This window comes from Eretmochelys imbricata, chromosome 12 (genome assembly GCF_965152235.1).
Source record: "Eretmochelys imbricata isolate rEreImb1 chromosome 12, rEreImb1.hap1, whole genome shotgun sequence".
NCBI classification, from domain to species: Eukaryota; Metazoa; Chordata; order Testudines; family Cheloniidae; genus Eretmochelys; species Eretmochelys imbricata.
In genome coordinates this window covers 5,123,366-5,142,231 of record NC_135583.1, presented here as the reverse complement: position 1 = coordinate 5,142,231, position 18,866 = coordinate 5,123,366, and the positions used below count along the sequence as shown (strand labels likewise).

At 54.5% G+C, this 18,866-nt stretch overlaps 1 protein-coding gene across 1 annotated transcript in view; it reads right to left on the bottom strand.

Moving 5' to 3' along the window:
• Positions 1-5,086: 5,086 nt before the first annotated feature.
• The window catches only part of EDC4 (enhancer of mRNA decapping 4), a 58,332-nt gene continuing 44,552 nt past the window's right edge, over positions 5,087-18,866 (bottom strand). Inside the window, exons 20-29 of the mRNA XM_077830865.1 lie at positions 18,199-18,351; positions 16,652-16,688; positions 15,110-15,290; positions 14,395-14,550; positions 13,064-13,179; positions 11,262-11,427; positions 10,018-10,204; positions 8,601-8,820; positions 7,648-7,811; positions 5,087-6,110 (exon numbers count right to left, since the gene is read on the bottom strand). Coding sequence (XP_077686991.1) covers positions 5,918-6,110; positions 7,648-7,811; positions 8,601-8,820; positions 10,018-10,204; positions 11,262-11,427; positions 13,064-13,179; positions 14,395-14,550; positions 15,110-15,290; positions 16,652-16,688; positions 18,199-18,351 — 1,573 coding nt within the window. The 3' untranslated portion in view covers positions 5,087-5,917. The remainder of the gene's footprint in view (positions 6,111-7,647; positions 7,812-8,600; positions 8,821-10,017; positions 10,205-11,261; positions 11,428-13,063; positions 13,180-14,394; positions 14,551-15,109; positions 15,291-16,651; positions 16,689-18,198; positions 18,352-18,866) is intronic.

Here is an 18,866-nt window from a genome sequence, read left to right as displayed (position 1 = left end):
ATGAAGCACAAGTTAAGAAAAAAGAAAAGGAGGACTTGTGGCACCTTAGAGACTAACCAATTTATTTGAGCATGAGCTTTCGTGAGCTACAGCTCACTTCATCGGATGCATACCGTGGAAACTGCAGCAGACTTTATATATACACAGAGAATATGAAACAATACCTCCTCCCACCCCACTGTCCTGCTGGTAATAGCTTATCTAAAGCAATCGTCAGGTTAGGCCATTTCCAGCACAAATCCAGGTTTTCTCCACCCCCCCACACAAATTCACTCTCCTGCTGGTGATAGCCCATCCAAAGTGACAACTCTTTACACAGTGTGCATGATAATGAAGTTAGGCCATTTCCTGCACAAATCCAGGTTCTCTCACTCCCTCACCCCCCTCCAAAAACCCACCCCCATACACACACAGACTCACTCTCCTGCTGGTAATAGCTCGTCCAAACTGACCACTCTCCAAGTTTAAATCCAAGTTAAACCAGAACATCTGGGGGGGGGGGGGGAACAAGAGGAAATAGGCTACCTTGCATAATGACTTAGCCACTCCCAGTCTCTATTTAAGCCTAAATTAATAGTATCCAATTTGCAAATGAATTCCAATTCAGCAGTTTCTCGCTGGAGTCTGGATTTGAAGTTTTTTTGTTTTAAGATAGCGACCTTCATGTCTGTGATTGCGTGACCAGAGAGATTGAAGTGTTCTCCGACTGGTTTATGAATGTTATAATTCTTGACATCTGATTTGTGTCCATTTATTCTTTTACGTAGAGACTGTCCAGTTTGACCAATGTACATGGCAGAGGGGCATTGCTGGCACATGATGGCATAAATCACATTGGTGGATGTGCAGGTGAACGAGCCTCTGATAGTGTGGCTGATGTTATTAGGCCCTGTGATGGTGTCCCCTGAATAGATATGTGGGCACAATTGGCAACGGGCTTTGTTGCAAGGATAAGTTCCTGGGTTAGTGGTTCTGTTGTGTGGTATGTGGTTGTTGGTGAGTATTTGCTTCAGGTTGCGGGGCTGTCTGTAGGCAAGGACTGGCCTGTCTCCCAAGATTTGTGAGAGTGTTGGGTCATCCTTTAGGATAGGTTGTAGATCCTTAATAATGCGTTGGAGGGGTTTTAGTTGGGGGCTGAAGGTGACGGCTAGTGGCGTTCTGTTATTTTCTTTGTTAGGCCTGTCCTGTAGTAGGTAACTTCTGGGAACTCTTCTGGCTCTATCAATCTGTTTCTTTACTTCCGCAGGTGGGCATTGTAGTTGTAAGAAAGCTTGACAGAGATCTTCTAGGTGTTTGTCTCTGTCTGAGGGGTTGGAGCAAATGCGGTTGTATCGCAGAGCTTGGCTGTAGACGATGGATCGTGTGGTGTGGTCAGGGTGAAAGCTGGAGGCATGCAGGTAGGAATAGCGGTCAGTAGGTTTCCGGTATAGGGTGGTGTTTATGTGACCATTGTTTATTAGCACTGTAGTGTCCAGAAAGTGGATCTCTTGTGTGGACTGGACCAGGCTGAGGTTGATGGTGGGATGGAAATTGTTGAAATCATGGTGGAATTCCTCAAGGGCTTCTTTTCCATGGGCCCAGATGATGAAGATGTCATCAATATAGCGCAAGTAGAGTAGGGGCTTTAGGGGACGAGAGCTGAGGAAGCGTTGTTCTAAATCAGCCATAAAAATGTTGGCATACTGTGGGGCCATGCGGGTACCCATAGCAGTGCCGCTGATCTGAAGGTATACATTGTCCCCAAATGTGAAATAGTCATGGGTAAGGACAAAGTCACAAAGTTCAGCCACCAGGTTTGCCGTGACATTATCGGGGATAGTGTTCCTGACGGCTTGTAGTCCATCTTTGTGTGGAATGTTGGTGTAGAGGGCTTCTACATCCATAGTGGCCAGGATGGTGTTATCAGGAAGATCACCGATGGATTGAAGTTTCCTCAGGAAGTCAGTGGTGTCTCGAAGGTAGCTGGGAGTGCTGGTAGCGTAGGGCCTGAGGAGGGAGTCTACATAGCCAGACAATCCTGCTGTCAGGGTGCCAATGCCTGAAATGATGGGGCGCCCAGGAGTTCCAGGTTTATGGATCTTGGGTAGTAGATAGAATATCCCAGGTCGGGGTTCCAGGGGTGTGTCTGTGCGGATTTGATCTTGTGCTTTTTCAGGAAGTTTCTTGAGCATATGCTGTAGTTGCTTTTGGTAACTCTCAGTGGGATCATAGGGTAATGGCTTGTAGAAACTCGTGTTGGAGAGCTGCCGAGCAGCCTCTTGTTCACATTCCGACCTATTCATGATGACAACAGCACCTCCTTTGTCAGCCTTTTTGATTATGATGTCAGAGTTGTTTCTGAGGCTGTGGATGGCATTGTGTTCTGCACGGCTGAGGTTGTGGGGCAAGTGATGCTGCTTTTCCACAATTTCAGCCCGTGCACGTCGGCGGAAGCACTCTATATAGAAGTCCAGTCTGCTGTTTCGACCTTCAGGAGGAGTCCATCTAGAATCCTTCTTTCTGTAGTGTTGGTAGGGAGACCTCTGTGGATTAGTATGTTGTTCAGAGGTATTTTGGAAATATTCCTTGAGTCGGAGACGTCGAAAATAGGATTCTAGGTCACCACAGAACTGTATCATGTTCATGGGGGTGGAGGGGCAGAAGGAGAGGCCCCGAGATAGAACAGCTGCTTCTGCTGGGCTGAGAGTATAGTTGGATAGGTTAACAATATTGCTAGGTGGGTTGAGGGAACCATTGCTGTGGCCCCTTGTAGCATGTAGTAGTTTAGAAAGTTTAGTGTCCTTTTTCTTTTGTAGAGAAGCAAAGTGTGCGTTGTAAATGGCTTGTCTAGTTTTAGTAAAATCCAGCCACGAGGAAGTTTGTGTGGAAGGTTGGTTTTTTATGAGAGTATCCATTTTTGAGAGCTCATTCTTAATCTTTCCCTGTTTGCTGTAGAGGATGTTGATCAGGTGATTCCGCAGTTTCTTTGAGAGCGTGTGGCACAAGCTGTCAGCATAGTCTGTGTGGTATGTAGATTGTAATGGATTTTTTACCTTCAGTCCTTTTGGTACGATGTCCATCTGTTTGCATTTGGAAAGGAAGATGATGTCTGTCTGTATCAAATAAATTGGTTAGTCTCTAAGGTGCCACAAGTACTCCTTTTCTTTTTGCGAATACAGACTAACACGGCTGTTACTCTGAAACCTATCACAAGTTAAGAGGAACTCAGTAAAGAAGTTAGTTCATTTCTGTACTGTAAGGGGCCTCCAGTAACTGGAATGCCAACAAAGCTCTTGGAGATGGGCTCAGTCCAACAGCTAAAAATGCCCACTCTCTGTGGGGCTGCATGGGACGGGGTTTTAACGGGAGAGGCCCCAGAGCCCATCCTGCCCTCTCTGCAGCCTGGCAAAGGACCCCCCAGCAAATCTCAGCCTTCCGAAAGGAAAAGACTGACAAATTTAAGAGACTCCAACAAAGGAGGGCACGGCTGATAAAAGGATTAGAGGGTATCAGCTAGGAAGAGATTAAGGGGACAGACTGTGCAAACAACACAGGGGAGGGGAGAAAGACCAGACCAGCCAGACTGGCGAGGGGAGGGGGCGGTTATTGTAGTAACTCCAAGGCAGGTGATGTGGCTGGAAGGGGGCACTGGAGTCCCATTACCACAGCTGTTCAAGGCTGCTCTGGGTTTTGATCCTGCTGGCCCTTTCCAGGATGGGGTGGGGCTGGCTAGGTGACCTGGCCAGCCCATTCTGGCTCTGGGGATTGGAGAGTGACTAGGCCCAGGGGCTCTTCGTGCATTGTATGTACAGTCAGCTGGGAGCCCAAGGGTTTCCTGCCCAGTATTTTAATCCTTAAAGCCTTTTTGATTTATCGAGCTGCAAGAACCCCCCGAGCAGCAGCCGGAATACTGTGGCCAGGCCTGCCCCAGTTGATTGCCGTTGTGTAAGATCTGATCCCCGCATTCCCCACAGCCGGCAAGAGTCCTCCACATGGCAGAGATTTTCACCACGAGGGGGGATGGGGCAGCTGCCACTGCCTGCCTACAGTGGGGCTGGCTCCATGTCTCCAGGCACAGCTTCAGGGTTCGCATCGTGCAGGAACTTCTCTTGCTTCCAGTTCCTACAAAGTATTGCAGGTTTCTGCCACGCAGCAATGCTCCCGTCAGCTTGACCAGGAAGAGCGGCTGCATGGAGGCTGGGATTAGCTGTCACATGCTAGCCAAGCCGGGCTGGATGGAGCTGCAGAGCAACACTGTCAGATCACTGTGTTCTGGCCAGCCAGAGCGAGCCAGGTGGTGTCTCATGCCTGCAGCTGGCTAGGGGTGCATTGGGGCAGAGGCAGGGTGCAGGACACAGATGTCCCCGCTCAGATGACTCATGAAATTACTGTATTAATCAGGCCTAGTCTACACTAAAAATTAGGTCGACCTACCTACGTCACTCACAGGTGTGAAAAATCCACACCCCGGAGCAGTTTAGTTAAGCCAACCTAATTCCTAGTGTAGATGCCACTATATTGATGGAGGAATTCTCCATTGACCTAGCTACTGCCTCTCGGGGAGGTGGATTAACTACACTGATGGGAGAGCCCCCACCCCTTCCCCATTGGCACAGATAAGCGTCTACACTGAAATGCTGCAGCTTCAAGTGTGGATGAGCCCTAAGGCTGATGAACTGCTCTTCCCCGGCTGCAGGGGCCTGAAGGAGACCCAGCCCTGCCCCAGAGGGTGTTCCTGGACCCAGCCACTGCTCCTGAGCACAGGTCAGCATCAGAGCAGCAAAGCTCTAAATGACAGTGGCGCAGCTGGTATCAGGCACTTCACAGACAGCAATCAATGGGCCGCCTCCTTGGAGCAAGGTCTTGTCCCCATTACACTAGTGGCTTTGATCAGGCAGGTCAAAGCTAGTTGAACAGCAAGCTGGATGCAGACTCAGGAAGAGAACCCAGCAGTCCTCACCCCCTGTTCCCGCATTGCAGCCACTAGATCCCACGGCCTCCCAAAGAATCTCACTGCTGCTCTCCTAAAGGTTCCCTCCACCCCAACAGGGGAGCAGCTGTCCCGAGATGCCGTGCAAAGGGACGAGAACAGAGGCAACGCTAATAGTTTGGTTTTTTCCAAAAGTCATTTATTGAACGTTTCTTAATGTTATTCAAAAAAGAAAGATTCAAATTTTAGATAAAAAGAAAAAAAAAAACGGGTGTAAAGGATCCTTGGACATGCTCCAGCACATGGAAAGAACAGCCCAGAGGGGCTCACAGCATGATGCTCCCTGACCAAACTGCCCCAGAGCCCCGCTTGGCTTGCCCTTCAGAACCAATGCAGGAGATGTGCACGCACTGCCCCCTGCTGGCGCCAGACCTGCCCTGCATGGGGGACTAGCCAGGCTTCTTGCTGCTCGGCCAGTGTCACTGTGGGAACCAAGGGGCTAACAGAAACCATTTCCCCCTTCCACCCGCCCTACAGCATTGGGGAGTCAGCCGCCTAACTGGCTGAGAAGGATTCTGTGGGCTCCTGGACGGCAGCCTGGGACCCCTTCCGGGAGTGAGGGGTGCATGCCCAGCCCCATCCCCGCTCCCCTCTCTTCCACTCCTGGGAGCAAACGCCCAACTAAAGGGGGAAGAAATGGAATGGCCGTGCTGCCGTGTGACCAGGTGGTGGTGACTCAGGGATGGATGGGGGTGGGTGCCGAGAGGCCCAGAGCTCCCAGAAGAGGCTGTTTAAGAAAATAAGCCAAGTGAGCGTGGAGTGATTATTTGGGGCTATACACAGCTGGCGTTAGCCTTAGCGACGAGCAGGCTTGCCTTAGACACCACACACTGATTTGCTGACAGATTTCCCTGGCAAGAGCTCTTAACACAAGCCACACGGGGTTAGTAACTACTGGCTCTGCAGGGCGGGCTCCCCGGCAGCAACCCGCAGGGCAGCCGTGCGCCGTTAGGTCATGCTGGGGGTGACCAAGCCCTGAAGCATGATCATGAGGCGGCGGGCCGGCTTGCTCAGGGTGTTGTGAGATTCCGCCTGCAGGAACTGGAAGAGCTTCTGCCGCACCTGGTTCATGACCGACCCCATGTGGTCTCGGGTGATGGGGTCGCTGTGGTCCAGGTGCATCACCGCCTCCTCCAGGTAACTGAGGGGAGAAAGGAAAGCCCAGGGTTACGACTCCACTTCAGCCAGGGAATGTGCAGGCACCTCCTGTCTCCCCTGCCCCGGCTCAGGTAGCTAGCTCCTGATTTGTCTCTTAGCAAGGAGTCCGAGGCTGCCCCCGCTTCAGCACACGGGGCAGCTGGCAGACAGCTCCCCGCATGCCATGTGCAGCCTGGTCGCTTGGACTCACCGGCTAGAACTCTGCCTGGACTGCACTTTGTACCGGATCTATAAAGCACAAGGGGTTTCTTCAGTGGTGTTTTCACGGCGTGAAGCAGAATGTGAGCTTTATTTGGCACTGGGGCAACATGTGACCTACGCAGCTCTCAAGCCCCAGACAGGGAACGAAGGGTGAAAGCAGACCGAACCTCAGGCAGGAAGCAGCACTATCATCAAATCTAAGAGTATGGCAGGAAATCACCTTGACCCAGACAGCAATGTATTGTGTCCTCCCATAGAGCCAACTTAGGACTGTTGTGGGAATCAAAGGCCAGATCTCCCCTTTCGAAGTCCCTCTATCAAGTCCTAGGGGAATTTGCCTTTCCAGGCTTCCAGACAGTTCTGTTGCCCTTCTCAAGCTTTTTTATTTCAGAGGCCATGTGCCCTGCTGCTCTGCAATCATGGAATCAGATCCTCTCTGCTCCAGGATCTCTGCTGTCCTAGTAGAGAGCTACGTCTCCTGCCCTCATGGCTGTGAGGGAAACCTTCACACTGCGCAGCTTAAGAGTCAGCTAGTGAGCCAGTTCCCACCCCTGAGAGTCACTGCTTCAGGCTAAGTGGGAAGTTGACTCTGAAATCTAAAGATGTCAGTATTACCTGAAAGTGTTAACGACTTCACTGCGGAGCACTTTAGTAAAAACCCAAAGTCCCAAACTGCTATCTACCAACACTCTCTCTGATAACTTCCACCAGGTACCATCGGCACATGGAAATTAAATATCACGGGGCAGCATAAAGTTATATTAACTATCAAATCATCCCAGGCGAATTGTGCTGGCTGTCCTGTTCATTAGTGGATTCAGTTCAACAGACACCTCCACATTTTCATTTCTCTGAACCTCCAGGCTGTCACACTGAAGTGCCCCAGAATCCAGGAGCCCTGCCCCAGAGACTGCCAAACCGTGGCTAAGCCTACTTTCCCGTGGGGTGACCAGAACTGAGCACAGGACTCAGGGGGAGGGCACATCACTGGCTTAGAGCCTCTCATCTTCATATACACACACTCAGCAAACAGCCCAACTCAGCACTTAGGTACACTGGTGATGGAAGCTAAAGCAAACCCTATAGTTGGGTCGCTGTTATTTTTCAGCCTGTGCTCTGAGCAGAGCCTCTCACTGAGTTGTCCACGACGATGCTCTGGTCTTCTCCTGAGCAGAGAAGCCAGTAACATGCCGGAGGAGTTTGAGTTGTTCCTCAGAATGAGCATTGCCTGGTACTTGTCTACAACCAATCTGGAGAGACACACTGCTATTCCTGTCGCTAGAGGGTGGGCCAGGGCGGCGCTCCGGACAGACACTTACTTCAGTTTCAGTTCGGTGCGGGTGCCCAGATCCGAGGAGAGCTGCTGAATGAGAGACAGGAGGACGGGCTGGGAGAGCGGACATGGGTGCTGTCCAAACACCTGCTGAGGATCCACCGTCTCACAGACATATAGGACCAGGTTCAGATCAGCTGCTGTGAGAGTCTACGAGAAACGTATGTATTTAGAGATGTGGGGTGGAGGGGGACTGAGGAGCACTACAATGGAGGGAGGAGGCCCTGCTGCATACTTGGGCACAGCTGAACGCAGGCCTTCCTGCCCAGAGATCTCTGCTCACTCAGCACACCAGCTGAAAGGAGTTTGGCTGCACCACACGTGGTAAGGACAGATGTCTCCACTTAGGAGCCCCAGGACTGGAGCAGCAGATTGAGTCTGCAGGCTTCAGCCCAGTGGCGCGGGGAGGTCGCTCAGTGCACTGCCTCCACCGTCCATGCATTTAGCCCTTCGCTCCCAGGAACACCATGAGCATGGCCTGCGTTTGTTCAGAGCGCTGGGCAGGGGAAACCAGACCGATGGGGCCTGGCACAGGGTAGGATGGTGCTCAGATCACATGTGGGACCCGGAGAGGAACCTAGACGCTACTGTTCTTTCTGCGCCCCCTGCTGGCTCAGTGGCAGAGTAACAGTGTCCTGCACTTACAGGTGTTGGTATGCTGGGGTCAAGCACATCAGCTACTTTAATACACTGCACTACAAGGCTTTCTACGTTTTCACAGTTAACCCTTCACCTGCCCCACCCCACTGCTGTCAGAACGGGAAGCACCAGCTCCACAATGCTGCAGTGGCCAGAGCTGCCGACCTTGGGGGAGCCTTAGCAAAGCCTAGCTCCTGAGGAGCTACAGCAGCACAAGGGGCCATCTCCTCGCCTGGGCAGAGCCAGGGGACACATCTTGGCGCCTCTGGGAGGATCAGGCCTACATGGCAGCCTGCGTACCTGCTGAAAAGCCTGGTTGAGGCGGCCCTGCTGCAGCAGCTGCAGGACGTGAGTCTGCTGAGACTGGAAGTCCAGGTGAGCAGAGGGGATGGGCGTGCCTGCTGCGGAGCGCATCGCCTGCACAATGCTCGAGGTGACGGCCGCTTGCTGCTCCTTCATGGCCAGGCTCACCTCTCCCTTGATGACCCTCTGCACCTGGGTCAGAATAGAGTCCTGCATGCTAGAAACAGAGGGAGGTGTGAGAACAGGATGGAGCTGCCAGGGATTGCGCTGCTCTCGCGCTGGTCAAGCAGGGCTCCAGCTATCAGCATAGGCGCTTCTCACAGTTTACATTGGCATGAGCCCCAAGGGTTAACATGAAGGGCTTCGGTGCCCAGGCACAGACACTAAGTACCTGGAATTCGGCAGAGCCCCTGCACAGGCGCCCGGGGCTAGGAATCTGCAGGAGAGGCATTCGCAGGGCCCCATTCTCCCCCATTCCTTAGCGAGCAGATGTCTGAACTTCTGCATGCGTCTGGTGCTGGTGACAGGTTGTAGAGATCCCTGCCCAAGCAGTCCCACCACACACAGCTGGGCTAGTTCCCCCACTGACCCATGCACTCTGAAAGGAACACCTGTAAGATGCAGGGGAGCCAAGTCCCCACTCAAGCCCTTGATAAGGGAGAGTTAGTGCCAATGGAGAGGGTGCTCTCTGAGATGTGGACACCTGTCTTCCAGGACACAGGCCCCAGCTCATAATGGGCATAAAGGGCGAAACTCTGGCCAGCTGCAGCCATGTCAGACCAGCGGAGATTCCCTGGAACCCAGTGGAGACTTCCCAGGGGGACAGGAAAATCTTCTCTCTGGGAAGGTACATGCTGTGCTGGCTGGAAACACGCAGGGACGCTGCCCTCCAGGCCTCTCGACAGCGAGAGTCGAGGATCAGCTCGCCCACCTGAAAGTTTGTTTCACTGCTGGGGTTTCCCTAGATGCCAAGGCATGCGTTGCTGTAGAACAGGGGGGAGAGTGAGGGATTCCCCCAGGCTGGCTGAGGACATGGCGCATCAGGGAGATGCTGCAAACAGCAGCGTCAAATCAGAGTCCTTGTGGAAGGGAGTTGCTGTGCCCCACGGCGTGCCCAGGGCTCTGCCCGAGTGGCAGCGTGTGCATGCTAGGGACCAAGCTTCCATTTAGAACGAAGAGGCAGCTGCATGTTACAGAGCGAGCCACAAGCCAGCGTGGCCCCGTTCTGTGCCTTTGAGAGCAGCAGAGTCGCACAAGCCTGCCGAAGCGCTTGCTGAAAAGCAGAACGTCACATGCTGCACCCCCACAGGGCAGCATGCCATGGGCTTTTTGGCACCCCCGCCCCCCGCTGTCCCTGCCCATTCCTCCTGCATGTCCAATCCAGCAGAAGCCCCAGACCCAATGCCTGACTTACTTGCCCACAATGACATGCAGCTGATGCTGCACTTCGTTGTGCACGCTGCTGGTGATGGTGGAGGCCAGCTGATCTGTGCTGCTCTGGAAGGTGCTGATCAGCTGCCGGAGCTGGCCCAGCATGGAGTCTCGGGCCTCCTGGTCTCGCGCCTTCTTGTTCTTCATGTGAGTCTCAAGCTGCTGGATATCTGCAACAGTCAGACGGTCCCTCAGAGCGCTGCCAATCACCACACCATCCCCCAGCAGAGCCCAGCTACTAGGGGGGGCTACCAAACCCTGTGTGTGATCTGTGACCTCCAGCCTCCTCCCCATCAGGAGCAAAGGGCCATGCGCCTGGCAGAACAGCAAACCCGACAGGTTCTGAGTGGCTGGGCTTTGCTGGGCTGTTCCGTCGGGCAGGGCGGGGCAGAGCGTATACTATAGCCCACTGTTGGCAAAGGGGCTCAATACCAATAAGGTCACAGGACAGGCACTGGGGACATTTCCTAGGCTGGAGCCAGGAGAGGGGAGGCCTGCAGAGATCAAAGGGGCTATTTCGTGATGGATTTTGAGGTTCAGAAGATGGTCTGATCAAAGGCAATGGGGATGCAAGCTCTGCAAAGGAGCAGCAGCCTTTGAGAGCTCACAAGGGCAGGGAGGGGCCCTGCTGACCTGGGGAACATGTCGCTAGGCGAATGGCTGGAAAGGTGCAGAACCAACCAGAAAGGCTGGAGTCCAGCAGTGCACGTCAGCTGGGGTCAGAGGAGCACGTTACCCGACAGCACGCTGGGGAACAAGCTCCAAGGCTTGGCTCACTGGGGAGGTGCAGACAGGCAGGGACGAGAGTCCCTTATGCAGCACTACACAGTCCCCCCAGCCATCCTGGGGTGCCCAGGGGAATTCACTTCCTCCAGCAGCATCCCAGGTTGACCACTGACAGACAGGGTCCAGTGTGGAGATGGTCCTACCCTGCAGCTGAGCAAGAGAAATGGCTGGTACAGTGAGGCTATCTTGCCGGCAGAACTAGAGATGCGGCCCAGCAGTCTGCCTACAGGACTGGGAGCCAGGCACACCCCAGATCTAAGCTGAGCTTTTAATGTCCTCTCCAAGCTCCCCTCACCCCTTCCTCAGTTTCCCCATCTGTAGAAGAGGGATTACACTTCCCTTCCTCATAGAGAGGCCGTGAGGAGCAGTAATTCTCCGTAAAGCTCTCTGACGAGGAACCACACTACATGAGGGCAGATCTCGGTTTCCAACAGGACTCACATTCCTGCGTCCCCTGCTTGAAGGTGTCGTTGATTTGCTGGAACATGGACTGGCAGCTCTTCTCAAACGCTGGCAACACAACGCTCTGGAATGCTTCCTTGTACGCCGACTGGATGGGCCCCTGCAGAGCATCCGCCGCTGCCCTCGCAACGGCATCTGTCAGGTTCTTCCAAGAACACAGGAGACCCCGAGTTTAGCATTTTCCTGCTGCACACCTAGGATGGAGGCACTTCGCCTCCCCCAACCCATCTGCAAGTCCCTGGACAAGCCAGAAGCAGTTAACCCCCGTCCATTTGCCCTGGGCCACGAGCCCACCAAGCCTAAGTGTTAACACTATGATCTGATGGCTGGGGGATCTGAACGAGTGCGCCCGAAGGAACATCCAGGTTTCCTGGTACTTTAGCTCCATGGGTGGCTCTTCCCCCTTAACCTGCTAGCTCTCGCTGAGGCAGGGAGCTGGCGAGCAGCCGTGAGAACAGAGTTGAAGGAGCGAAGAAGAGCAAACACAGCAGTGATCTTCCACACACAAAGCAGAGGGAGCCTGGAAACGGCAAACCCACTAACACCGAGGGAGGAAAATTGCTGTCCATCTTGGGGCAAAGGGAGCGCAAGCACCGAGTGGCATGAACTATGACTCTGGGATTCACTCAGGTCAGCTTAGACCAGCGATTCTCAACTTCATTGGACCGCAACCCCTTCTGACAACAAAATTATTATATGACCCCGGGGGAGAGGGGGCTGGAGCCTGAGCCCCAGGTCCCAGCAAGTCTAATACTGGCCCTGGCGACTCCAATAAAATGGGGCCCTGACCCACAGTTTGAGAACTGCTGGCTTAGACCAACACAGTCTGAGAGAAAGCGGCTGGATAGCCATAAACCAAGGATCATGGCAGCGTGTGAACTTTGGTGGTGCGGTGTGGGGGGGTTAATGAATAAAATGGCACTGTGCCAAGTCTTGGGGGACCCTAGGAGGTGGGGTTAGTCCCCAGCTTAACATCTTCATTAGTGATTAGTCTGACGGGGGGATCGCGTGCTTGTCAGACACTCTGGAGGTGGTTGCAAATGCTCGTGAGCAGAGAGGAATTACGTGGATGGGGCTCTGATTCAACACACGGGTAGGAAACAACAGGAGATTCCACTTGGAAAAATGCAGTTAAAACCCCACTAGGAAAAACACTCCCAAACATGAGGGACAGAGCAGCTTCCCCTGGCCCTGCATCACCACCACTTGCCACCCGGCTAGATCCGAGCAACGGGACGGAGAGACGACAACACAAAGTGCCAAACACCTTTCTCCCACCTGGCTTCCTGTTCCCTGCTAATGCTGAGAGGCAGCTCCGGTGCTGGAAGGGCCAGCAAACAGGTTGCCCGTCACCTGCACATGCCAACGGCTCCCACTGGCTTTGGGGCAAAGTGCAGGAGAAGCAGACTTGCCAACCCAGGCTGGCTGCACTGGGGCTGTTCCCGACACTAAGGCACGGCGCCTGGGCCTGGGCCTGAGCCTGTTTCAGCTGCCAGGGGAAGTGAAGGCACTTTCAGGAATGATCGCTGGCTGTGCATTCAAACACACAGTGCCCTCCTGGACAGGGAAACTAGGCAGAGCAAGGCCTAAGAAGCAGATGAGAGACTGGCGGGAGCTGGTGCCTGGCTCCTCAACAATCCAGACAAGGGGTCTCATCTGCCTATGCTAGCAGCTAAACTGTGTTGAGCCCCCGCTGAGGGGCAAGCAACGTGTCAGCTGTGAGTGGCTCACCCCAGAAGGGGAACACAGGATGGCCAGGTGGTTGTTGGTCTGGGCCTTACCTTTGATTTCACTAGCTTGGTGATGTTTTCCTTCAATGTCCCCTCGACAGCGGTGAGCTTGGCGGCAATCGTATTGCTCAGCTGGCCAGTGACAGGGTCCAGGCTCTTGGAAATGTCTGGGTGTGACAAAGGAAAAGGTGACTCAGGTTCACCCGAGCACTTTGGCTTTTCCCTTGCCGAGCAGTGGGAGGGGGCCATGGCACCCAGAATCACCTCGAGCCTGGTCATCGTTCTCAGGGGTGTGAAAAATCCACCCTCGAGCACCGCAGCTCTGCCAACCTACTGCCTATGTGGCTAGGTCAGGGGTGGGCAAACTTTTTGGCCAGAGGGCCATATCTGGGTATGGAAATTGTATGGCGGGTCATGAATGCTCACAAAATTAGGGGTTGGGGTGTGGGAGGGCTCCAGTTCGAGGTGCAGGCTCTGGGGTGGGGCTGGGGATGAGGGGTTGGGGGTGCAGGAGGGTGCTCCCAGCTGGGACTCAGGGGTTTGCAGTGGGATTGGGGCTTCGACGGGGGTTGAGACGTGGGAGGAGGTCAGGGGTGCAGACTCCGGGTGGCACTTCCCTCAAGCAGCTCCCAGAAACAGCGGCATGTCCCCCTCTGGCTCCTACGTGGAGGTGTGGCCAAGCGGCTCTGCACCCTGCTCTGTCTGCAGGCGCCGCCCCTGCAGCTCCCATTGGCTGCAATTCCTGGCCAATGGGAGCTGCGGGGGCAGCACTTGGAGCGGGGGCAGCGTGCAGAGCCCTCTGGCTGCCCCTATGCGTAGGAGCCGGAGAGGGGACACACCCCTGCTTCCGGGAACTGGGTGGAGTGGGGCAAGACCCCGACCCTGCTCCCGGCTGGAGCACCAGAGCGGGGCAAGCCCCGAACCCTGCTTCCCGGCGGGAGCTTGAGGGCTGGATTAAAACGTCTGGAGGGCCAGTTGTGGCTCCCGAACTGTAGTTTGCCCACCACTGGGTAGGTCGATGGACAAATGCTTCTGTCAGCCTAGCTACCGTCGCTTGGGGAGACTGAGTTCCCACAGGGATGGAAAAACCCTCCTCGCTCTACTTTGTGTCTATACTGTGGTGCCATAGCTATGCCACTGATAGCACCAGCCATGTAGACATGGCTCAAGACCCCTTCCAGAGCAGCACATCCCTCCCCCAGGAGCTCCTGCGAGCCCATCACAGATCCCCGTCTCCGGAGAGGTCTGCGATGCCAGGAGGTTGTCAGGGCTAAGCATGCCACATCCACAGTCCTGCGCCACCTATCGCCGCCCTGCAGCATGCGGCTTCACACCTACCTGCTGGGCCCACGCCGTATAAACTACCCAGCATCAGCACTTACACTGGGGCACTGTCTTCTTCATCTCCTCGCGGATGGTCCTCTCCAGGCGATTGCATGCAGCAGTGGAGAGGGACTGCGACAGCTGCTGGGACAGGTGCTCCTGGAGCTGCCCGTTCCGCTGCTGCCCCTCGGTCAGAGCTCGGTCCAGCCTCCGCTCTGGAGGTCACACATTAAGGAGCAACAGCCTCCAGGAGATGCCCTCTCCGATCCCGGCACTCCTCTCCTCTGGTGATGGGCACTGACCAGATACATACTATCTCCTGCACCACCTGCGGCTTCCAGAAGAGCAAGCTTGGGCCTTCGGTAATGGGGGACTCCAGGATACGGCTGTGTTAGCTCTTATAACCCCACCTGCCAGCAAACAGGCCACGGGAGGGATCAAGAGCAGTAACCGGAACCAGGTGCAGTGCAGGCTGGCCACTAGCAAGCACCTGACAAGAACCATCAACCCCGCACCGCAGCATCCCCTGCTATTCGAGTGCTGGGACCCCACACAGCTCTTCCGGTGCCCCCCAACCCCGCACTGCAGCAACCCCCCATCCCAGCCCTGGCACCCTTGAGCAGTGACTGCTGAACTCCAAGGTGATTTTATGGTACAGATATATGGCTGCTGCGACTGACGGGAAACTATGATGTCTCTCCTGCAGCACCACTCACCCCAGAAGGCCGGCCCTGTGGCATGCTGGCCCCGAGAGGGGTTTGCCAGGAAGGATACGCTCTTGTTCTTGCTGAGAATCAATCACTCGTTCCATGTGACCCATGAGGGAGCTCTGCACAGCATCCAGGTGGTCAGTAAGTCTCTGCATTAGTTCCATCTGGTTCTGTCTCAGCTCTGTGAGCTCCCTCTGTTGGCTCCGCAGCAGAGACATCAGCTCATCCTGGCACTCGGCAGTCACCTGTTTGCAGACAAGGCAGCCAAATGATACGCTCTGACTCCACTGGCCACTGCATCTGTACTGAGATCGGAAGTCAGCACAGAGGTTGAGCCCCTGCTAGGGAAACCCAGGGCCAGTTCACCCACCACTTAAGCCCAGGAGCAAAGCTCAACACAACCATGATAAGATTCAGGGCCAGTCCCAGGCCTCAAGGAAGCCAAGTGGCACAATTCCCCCCATCTCCAATAGGATCAGCACTTTGGCTTTACAGGAGCACACCGATGAGACCGCAAAACACACCATGTCCCAGGTTTCTTCCATGACCTAAGAGATTGAGCTGACTGGGAGCGAACCCTGCCCAGACCTTCCCAGACTGTCTAACTCCAAATCTTTTGCTCCCCAAAGGTCATGTGCAAACCAGAGCCTAGCCCCCTCTCACTGGATCCCTGCAGCTGCCTACAACACTTAGAGGATATAGGTCTCTGCTGTCAGAGAAGCGGAAAGCCCCGGGATTTAAACAGCTGGCCTCAGGCACTTACGATGGAGCAATGCATTGTTTGGGGGGTGCACTGCCATTCACAGGGCCAGCACCATGGCACTTCCTCTAGCTCAGGAGGGGAAGTGGCTCTGGCCAGCTCCATGCCTGGAGGAAGGGGAAGTTATTTTGGAGACGTTCTCTGGCCCATATTATCCAGATGGTCAGACTAGATGATCACATTGGTCCCTTCTGACCTTGGAATCTACGGAGGTGCTTCACCCGCATCAGCTGGAGCCAGACTTTAACCTAGCGGGAAGCCATCTGAAACCCGGTGCTACAGGCAGCAGACCCCACTCTAGAGGCTGGCTGAGCCCTCAGTGTCCCAAGGGCATCCCAATGAGTCCTAAAACGTGGTCCCAGCACGCTACACTCTCCATTGGACATGGAGGTACAACCAGCAGAGATAAGGAGCTTGAACAGGCCAGAGCTGCTCTGTCCCAATGGGGCTAGGAATGCCTTGTTCTCCCACGGCTGGCGCACTCAAAGTGATTTCTATTGGTCTCATGCAGGAGCAAATACCAGAGCTGTGACTGGGCAGGTTGGATTGGAAAAAGCAGGACCACGTATATGCGAATCAGATGTGGCAAGCTGCAAAGGAAGCCACTGGTCTCATCAAGTCTGGGCACCCCTCTCAGACCATCTGCAAGCCACAGAGCTAAGCAAGTTCTGCAGGGCCTTAGTGAGCAGCAAAGCACAGCTGGCATGCCCTGCCGGCTCACGGATCACAGGCCCCAAGCTCTGCAACAGACGCTGAGGGAGCTGGGATGGGCTTTCCTTTAAGTCATCAGTGAGCTAGCTAACAAGCAAGCAGGTGATGGAGCGTCCGATTCCCACTGGGACTAACCTGGCGATCACATGATCTTGGGGACTGGGTCACATCCCTGGAATCAAAAGAAGAGTTACCATAACCATGTGAATTGCACCCAGCCCGGGGTCAGAGTCTTTCACCAACACTGACTGAGCTGGGTCTGGGCTTTTGATTCCACCTATAACTTTCACCCCCCCCACCATCCGGCATCTGCCCCCCTTCTGTCTGTTCCACCACCAACACAAGAGCACCAGGAGGGTACAGAGTTCATGTTGGTACAGAACTGTATCAAAGCCAAGAATTACTACCCCTAGTGAGTAAGACTCAAGGGACCCTTACACGGCTCCTCTAGGTGGGCTGATTTGACACAGGGCACCTACTGGGCCTGGCCCTTTGGCCTGAGGGTCACTGGCTCCCCTGCTGTTCACACAGCATGACCACAGCCTAGGCTGTTGCGCCTTGACTGAATTTGGGGACAGAGAAGTCACTCCCCTGATGTTATCTGCTCAAACATCAACATGGCAGTTTTCTCTCTTTCTTATAGAAAAAGATCAGGTGCACATTTTGAAGTTCTTAAAGAGTGTGTGTAAGGACTGTCTGGAGCCATATATTGCAGTATGGACTGAACAAAGAAAACATGGACTTGGTTTGTTAAGCAGGAGAGACCAGTTTGGCTCCTACAAACCCGTGACTCCATGTTGATCCAAACCTGGCAAGAGGGAGGCATGCGCTGGCGGCTCACAGCCTGGATGGCCCACAAGCACGACAGCAGCAATTCAGTTGTCTGAAAAGGACTGGGACATGGGAGGCAAATGGCATTTCTCAGCAGAGATTCCTGTTCCTGCAACCAACAATCTAAAGTCCCAGCCTGTGGTCTGCAATCATGACATACACAAGGACAGCTCCAAACCAGTCCATGGAGCCGTATGAAAAGCACAGGAGTACAAAGCCATTTGCTGAGGTTGTACTGATTTTCCTGTACACAGAACTTAGCACATTGGAATGTGCTACCTGATCACCTTCTCATGGGCTGACCCTTCAGCTGATCAAGTTTCAGCCAGAGCACATTCATACGATCAAGTTTCAAACACAGACGCAGCAGGCAGGTGCCAGATGTTACTGCATGTGGCCACTGTGGTTGGGCCTAGAAGCCACCCAGATCAGAGCTCTGTCATGCTGGGTGCTGAAAAACGTTTAGAGAATGACCATCCTGAAGGAGCCTTCCCCGAAGTGGGGCAGATTGCTCTGCCATGGGGCAGCACAGGAGTAGAAACGAGGCTGTGTACCCCTCTCATTCATCTCACTGTAATGAGCCTGCCTCCCACAAGTTCTTCTGAAGCCTGTGCTGGCCCTGCAGCCCCCCCTGGAAGGGCAGGACAGAGCCCGCTCCCATGCCCCTCTGTGATGGCCAATGCAGCGCTTTCACCAGGGCTGGCGGGTTACTGCTCACAAAGCTCAGATCCCCGTGTGCAGACAGCAGAAGCTCTAGGGCACCACTGGCTAGCTTATCTGCTAGTGGGTTTCTCAGATTGCAACCCTGTGCTGCCAATCCCACAGCTGTCTGCCCTGGAAGCCCAGCGTACCCGTCATCTTTCTTGCCCTTCCGTTTGAGCTTGGGGGAAGCCCGAGGGGACACCTTGGCTTTCCAGTCCTTCACAGGCAGCCTCTGTGCAGATGCTTTGGCACTAAACCCGCCTGATGTAGAAGCCAAACTTGCAACTTCATCATCATGGTCACTGCAAAAGAAGACCAGGGAGAGGAGGCTGCTAGCAGTACTGGGGAGAGCCAGCCCGACGGGGCTTCAGCCACCCTGCCCTACAGCCGGCTAGGTCGTCAATCCAGAGGAGTCCGCAGGGCCCAGCATGAAGCGCTCCACCTTGACCCAAGGAACTAGGCTGCTCAGATCAAGATGAAGCATGGCATGATGAGACCTGTAGTCTCTGCATTGGGCTGGGCTGCAGAGGTCTCTAACTGCTCCCCAGTGTGGAATTTGCTGACTAGGGAGGGGACCCAGCACAACATGCCTCTCAAGCCGAGCGGCTGAAGGTGCCGTAACCCAGTGAGAACCACAGCGTGGAGAGACCGAGGGCCGTCCAGGCAGTAACTGAACTACCCACTGACGGGGGGGGGGCTGACCCTGCCACCTCTGGCTGCAGCTCTCCCATTGAAGACAGTGAGAATTTGGCATGTAGGAGCAGTCCCTGGTGGTGAAGGGCATGCCATGACTGGGCAGGATCTCGGAGAGCACAGC